The sequence below is a fragment of the Nycticebus coucang genome, chromosome 20 (genome assembly GCF_027406575.1).
Source record: "Nycticebus coucang isolate mNycCou1 chromosome 20, mNycCou1.pri, whole genome shotgun sequence".
NCBI lineage: Eukaryota > Metazoa > Chordata > Mammalia > Primates > Lorisidae > Nycticebus > Nycticebus coucang.
The window spans coordinates 43,982,587-43,989,485 of NC_069799.1; the positions used below are offsets into that span (position 1 = coordinate 43,982,587).

The 6,899-nt window shown below is 34.7% G+C and overlaps 1 protein-coding gene across 6 annotated transcripts in view; it reads left to right on the top strand.

The window, feature by feature from the left end:
• ARHGAP12 (Rho GTPase activating protein 12) overlaps nucleotides 1-6,496 on the top strand; it is a 123,923-nt gene extending 117,427 nt beyond the window's left edge. For all 6 annotated transcript variants that reach the window (XM_053572081.1, XM_053572084.1, XM_053572085.1 and 3 more), the window contains 6 exons: nucleotides 101-217; nucleotides 2,210-2,308; nucleotides 3,466-3,543; nucleotides 3,649-3,783; nucleotides 4,036-4,138; nucleotides 4,936-6,496. In XM_053572081.1, coding sequence (XP_053428056.1) covers nucleotides 101-217; nucleotides 2,210-2,308; nucleotides 3,466-3,543; nucleotides 3,649-3,783; nucleotides 4,036-4,138; nucleotides 4,936-5,110 — 707 coding nt within the window. In that variant the 3' untranslated portion in view covers nucleotides 5,111-6,496. The remainder of the gene's footprint in view (nucleotides 1-100; nucleotides 218-2,209; nucleotides 2,309-3,465; nucleotides 3,544-3,648; nucleotides 3,784-4,035; nucleotides 4,139-4,935) is intronic.
• The last annotated feature ends 403 nt before the right edge of the window (nucleotides 6,497-6,899 follow it).

Consider the following 6,899-nt stretch of genomic DNA (forward strand, 5'->3'; position numbering starts at 1 on the left):
TGACCTATGAAGTCAATATGTTTTTCATGCTAGGTGGAAAAATGTGTTTCAAAAAGTTTTTATTTTATGAAATGCTTAATGTCTGTCTTTCTGTCTTAAGCAATGAAAGTATCTAGCATAGATTCCTCAGAACAGAAGAAAACCAAGAAAAACTTAAAGAAGTTTCTCACACGACGCCCCACTTTGCAAGCCGTTCGTGAAAAAGGTTATATTAAAGGTTAGTAATAATGAATGTTGGCCAAATTTAAAACCAAAAACTTTTCAAACAGTAAAAATGTTCTCATTCTTCATAAAGTTTTCAGATACAGTGATTAAAAGACATTTAAGTAACTAAAATTGATTTTTTTAAAATACATATGAAAAGTTTAACTAAAGCATTGAACAGATAAAACAAATTGAAGTTTTAGAAACCCTGTGTCAGAGGAGCTACACAGATGTGATGCGTGGCAGGTTTTAGAATTTGTGACAATGAAGAGTTTTAGTTTTGAAATGCAAAGATGAGAAGAAATTAAAAATTTTGAATACACTGTCATTAAAAGTAGAAGAAAAAAATGAATAATTTCACTCTTGATTATTTGCCTTTGGCTCTCATGTAAGGTAATTTTAAAATTAGTATAAAGTATTTTTCCTAATTTATTCCTTTCTTATTTCATTTATAAGCACCATAATATACCAACAAGATTTTTTTCTTAATAGAAAAATATTCTTTAAAATCACATAACACTTGTACACAGTTTTAGTTCTTACAAGTATGCTTAATTTCAAAGGTAAAATTTCCAATACACGTCTCAAAACAGTGATACTTATTCATAAACAAAGGTAAAGGTATATAATGTTTCTGATTATGAGGTTTGTAATAAAGACCATCACCAGAACATCTGGCGGCGCCTGTGGCTCAAGGAGTAGGGCGCCGGTCCCATATGCCAGAGGTGGTGGGTTCAAACCCAGCCCTGGCAAAAAAAAAAAACAAAAAACAAAAACAGAACATCTGCTTGCAAAGCATCTAAGTTAAAATACACAACTAGGTTTCATTAAGGGCACCTTGGCTCACTGTTGTAATTCTAGCACTTTGGGAGGCTGAGGTGGGAAGACTGATGGAGCTCAAGAGTTAGATGCCAGCCTGAGCTAGAGTGAGATCCCATCCCTACTAAAAATAGAAACATTAGGTGGGCACCAAGGGAGGTGCCTGTAGTCCCAGGTACGTGGGAGGCTGATGTAGGAAGATTGCTTGAGGCTGGGAGTGGGAGGCTGCAGTGAGGTATCAGGATGCCACAGCACTGTACCTACTCCCTGGGGCAACACAGTGAGACTGTCTCTTAAAAAGAAAAATAAAATAATACTGAAGACTTCTAGAAAGAGTTTACCTAATTAACTGATTCAAATTAGCTAAGCTTGAGAGTTATGGATAAACAGTTACTCCTGAATAAAGCATTACAAGTTTGCATGATGAGTTTAGAGTCTTCAAAAACACAAAACTCTGAAAAACGAATCAGTATAAAGTTACTATTAATTTGTTCACCAGGCCTTTTCATTGAGTAATTTCAGTAGAAACTATTGTCACTTGATATCTGTGTTCATTACTTCAAATATTTTATACGTTTTCCTGAGTGTTTAGCCCTAATGTGGAATTTCAGAACTATGGGGTTGAAAGATCAAAAGAAGAGCCTTTGAAATATATTTTGTAAAATCAAATATTGGCACATGACGGGCATGCACGTGCTTGTTTTAATAGTTTTTTTAAAAATGTTCATAAGTGCTGAATGTGAACCTGGAGGCGCTGTGAGTACCTGTTGGTGTTCAGGGGCTACCCAGTCTCTGCCCTTGTGAAACTTAATTCAAGTGGGAGGCAAACAAGATAATTTCAAATAGTGACAAATACTATGAATCTAAGGTGGAATTGGGTTATCTCAATCAAGGGATTTAAAGACAGGAGTGATGATAAGGCGCCAAATTGGGAGGCCAGTTGCTCTCTTAAAAGGGAGAGCAAGCACAAAGATTCTCACGCAAGAACGAATTGGGTGTTCATGGAGTTTAGTAAAGAATTGCTTACAGTGAGGTTGAAAAGTAGGCAGGGTACAGATCACATAGGGCACAGACCTGGTAAATGAGGTCTAGATGCACTGGCTGTTTTCCTGTGTGTGAGGAATGGTCTATTTAGCCTTTTCATGATTACATTTTAGCAAAGTGGTTTAAAATAAATCTTTCTCAGACCAGGTATTTGGATCCAACCTTGCTAATCTGTGTCAGAGAGAAAATAGCACAGTGCCAAAGTTTGTGAAGTTATGTATTGAACATGTTGAAGAACATGGTAAGAGAATGATTTTAATCTTTGTTTTGTCATCAAAATCCCTAGAATTTTTGATTTTGAGTGATGCAACCAAAGGTTTCTTTAAGTTCTAAGATGTTAAGAAAAGAATTTGTTTACACAAGTCTTACATGTTTGTACCTATTTCAAATTAAGACCTGTAGAGGTCTTAATTTAGTTTAGTACTCATGGTTACTTAATGCATGGTATTTTTTGAATCTATTTGAAGTTGACATTTGCTTAAAATGAAGATGGTAGTAATTGTGAAACTGAGTTTATTAAGAAATGTGACAGTATAGAAAATCAAGATTGTGTCTACTTAGTAAGAGAAAGTTTGCTGTTATAGTAAAAGTAAGATGACATTTTAAAACTGTTAAATCAACTATAACTGTCAAATAGACACCTCTTTGTGTCATTTTCTGTAAAATAAGACAAACTGATGTCTCGATTAATTTTAACATATCTATAATATTTATTTTATGTAAACTAACAGTGTGTTAACTACAATCAATAGTAACTTATACCTGTATATTATCATACCTATATGTCATCAAAAATTGTATACAATGAAAATATGTGCAAGGCAGTCCCTGGGTCACAGACATCTGACTTGTGCCCAACTTGCACTCACAAACAGAGGCTCTTACAGTAAGTCCCTGAGTCACAGACATCTGACTTGTGTCCAACTATTAGTTTAGTTATTAGGTTACGTTTATTATTTATGAAGCACTTCATATGACAAACACTTGTAAGAAAGTCTTTTTAATGTATGCATTTATATATAAAATAGTGTCCCAGAAGAAGGGTGGGCTGATTTTTATCTACTGGCGTCATTTACTTTTTGAACTATTCCCATGTGTTTGTAGAAGTTTATCTTAAATTGTTAGTATTTTAAGTTTAAGAGATGATTTCCTTGAGCAGATCCACAAACTGTGTGATAAACAGAGGAGAATTACTGATGTTTATTAAACAGACTTCAGAGTAAATGTCTGTCTCTCTCCCCTGCCAAGCATCTATGAAAAGCCATTTAATAAAAGGAAAAGAATATTTGCCCATTTGGTTTTAGGCTAATGCTAATGAATAAGAATTGTGAAACATGTAAACATCTTCAGAAGTGGCAAACGAATGTGAAACATAAAAACATTCTTACTGTCTCTCAGGTCTGGATGTGGACGGGATATACAGAGTAAGTGGCAACCTTGCCGTGATCCAGAAGCTGAGATTTGCCGTCAATCATGGTAAGATGATGTTCCCTGTTGTTATATCTAGATTCGTCACTTACAACTTTTGGAATTGGCTTGTAAACTGATTTTTTTGAATGTCCCATTCTTACTGTTTTTCAGATGAGAAATTGGACTTGAATGATAGTAAATGGGAAGATATTCATGTTATCACTGGAGCACTCAAAATGTTTTTTCGAGAATTACCAGAGCCCCTTTTTACATTTAATCATTTTAATGATTTTGTCAATGCAATCAGTAAGTATGTAATTCCACTCAGTTCTTTCTAGATATGGAAAATCCTTTGCACAGAAAAAGGCACCACATTTCCATTTGATATTCTTTTTAACGAATTGTTTTCAACAGTTTTACTCTAGAAATTTTAAATGTGACCACCAGATGTCACTGTGTATTACCAAATATCAGCGTCCAAACTATGTCACTGCTTTCACTTTCATGAGAATTTGCTACAAAATATTTTGTTACTATCTTTTTTTTTTTTTTTTTCAGAACAGGAACCAAGACTGCGAGTTGCTGCCGTTAAGGACCTAATCAGACAGTTGCCAAAGCCAAATCAAGATACAATGCAGATTCTTTTTAGACATCTCAAAAGGTAAGAGAACTGTAGTTAGATGTGGTTTTACTCCATCGAGTAAAACAGAACCCATGTGTTCAGGCTCACTTAATTCAGATTCGGATCCCAGCTGTGCTACTTGCTGTCTTTGTAACTTGAAAAAGATATTCAACTCCTTTTAGGTAACATGGTTTGGTGCGAAGAATGTACTGAAGTAGATGTTATCTGTGAAGCACGTATATAATGCTGAACACGTAGGGGCTGTTCTAAACTGGATGACGTTAATCTGAAGATGAGATTGGTTATTAAATGAAATATATTAAGTTACCCTAAAGTAAAGCCATCAGGGCTCTGGGTCACTGTACAGTCACTTTAATAACTGATTTTATTCATCTAATAAAAAGAACATTACAGTATAAAAATAAATGATCCAAGCTAGATTAAAAAAAAACATAAAATTAGTAAAATCAAAAGTCTTATTAATCTCTGCCCTATGGAAAATTTTTCCCACATCATCCTAATAATCATTGTTATCTGAATTGTAACTCATTTAAATCTGGGTTTTATTTTTAAAACTAAGCTAAAGTATTACACTTTCAAAGTTCGTTGGAGTATGTATGATTACACCTTTTGGCTGTGTTTATTCAAAATAAAGCTTGTGGCATTTGGACTGGATCCCACTTAGTTAAATAGTTTATGTGCATCTTGGGAAAATGAAGATGATTTCTTTGTTCCACGTGCAGAGTGTTAAGTTTATAATACAGTTTGAAGAATTTTCCTTATTTTTTGTTTTCTCTTTTAACCACTCTTCCCCCTCCTCCCCCCCCCCCCCGTAGAGTTATAGAACATGGAGAAAAAAACCGAATGACCTATCAGAGTATAGCGATTGTTTTTGGTCCTACTCTGTTAAAGCCAGAGAAAGAGACTGGTAACATAGCGGTTCATACTGTGTACCAAAACCAGATTGTAGAATTAATTCTCCTGGAACTAAGTTCCATCTTCGGACGTTGATTCTTACTGAAGACAACCTGCGGAATAAAAGCTGGATTCCATCGGATTTCAAGTCTTTGTATACCATGTATTTTATTTTTTGGACCAAGCAGTAACTTTTGATTTTGCACTTTTTTGAGGGATGAGAAGGGAAGGGGAGAGTCAAGATGGGTGTTAGGCCCTCCTGTTTGCTGCTTTGTTGCGAGTTGATACAACTGTATGTAAGTTTGAATTCATTCTATCCTGAATGTTTGCATTTCATACTCTGAATTTCAGTAAAAATCAAAACTTAACAGTTCTAACCAGTCGTATACACTGGATAATTTGGTAAGAAAACCACATTTATTTTTTCCCTCAAACTGGATAATGTAGAATTTGTTCTCAAGCACTATAGGTTCCTCACTTGATAGAATACTTACTATCAGTTATTTTGAAAACGCTCCTGGGCATTTTAAACAAAATGAAGTATATTCGTTTTGAAACCTGTGTATTCCTTTTTCAGGGTTTCTGCATGCAGTGGCAGTCTAAGTGCTAAAATTCCCTAGAAGCCCGAGGGAATCCCCCGTGAAGGCTTGCTGCCTCACTGTGTCACACAGCAGCCTTCCCGGGTATCTTAGTTGCTTGTTTGAGCAGCACACTAATATTACTTAAAACACTGTGATAGACTGGAGTTTTAGTTAGCACAAGTCAGTTCAGGGCACTTAGGGCCGTCTTGCTATCCTGAATTGTAGCTACCAATCCTAATAATATCTAGTGCCATACTGAGTTCTTGGTATGACCCTGTGGAAACAGACATTATTTGATGTAAATATAGGCTAAAGACTTAATGTCTATTAGCTTCTGTATATAACTGTGTTGTATAGTCTCAGAGCACATTCTAACCCTATGTTTCTAATCATGAGATTGGTAACCTTTTCCGTGAATATTAGGTTTCCTCCAGAAATAGGCCGTTACCTGGGAAAGTTAACTGTGTGCACTTTTAGATACTAATTACATTTACAGGTAAATCACTGTAATGCAAATGGTACTGGAAAAATACTGAATAGACTTGCTCAATGGTAAATGCACTACAAGGGGAACCTTTTTAGATTATTTAATATGTACAGAAAACGTTAGAAAAAATTTTATTACATAATTCTCTAACTCTGCAGGCTGAATAGTGGAAACCCATGTGTAAATTAGATGGATGTTGGATGGCAAATGACGTTGCTAAATTTGAGAATTTCTTTTTACATACTAATGTAGATTGATTTGTATAATAAAACAGGGTTTGGAAGGTTTTGTTACAGGGAGCATGGTCTGTTGAAGATTTTTTTAAATGTATTTTTCTAGATTAACTGCTGTATATGAAATGTCTAATCTAATAAAGAAAACTATTAAGAGGTTTAGAGATTTTTCCATTGGAAATGTGCATTTTGGTTTTTAATGTTTCTGTTTTGCATTTACTGCCATCCTCTTATACCTCATTTAAGAAAATCAACTGAATCCACTATTTCCTGTGGCAAATATAATTTCTCATTTCACACCTTTTCTCCTCCTCTCCATGCCAACACCTCTCCACCCACAGTCCACACTTTTTATTTTTTCATTAATATTTGAAAGTGAATGGTTTGTGACTAAGATATTTTTCCTTAGAATTGCATTTATAATATACAGGTTGCCTTCCTTAGAAACAAGTATCTTTCATATGATCTATCTAAAAACTTCTCATCTCAATTTTGTGGTAAAATGATGTGTTTGTTGTTATGATCTTGTTAAACTAATAACAAACCAAACTACTTGATACCTAAACCACGTTGTTTTGGGTGGG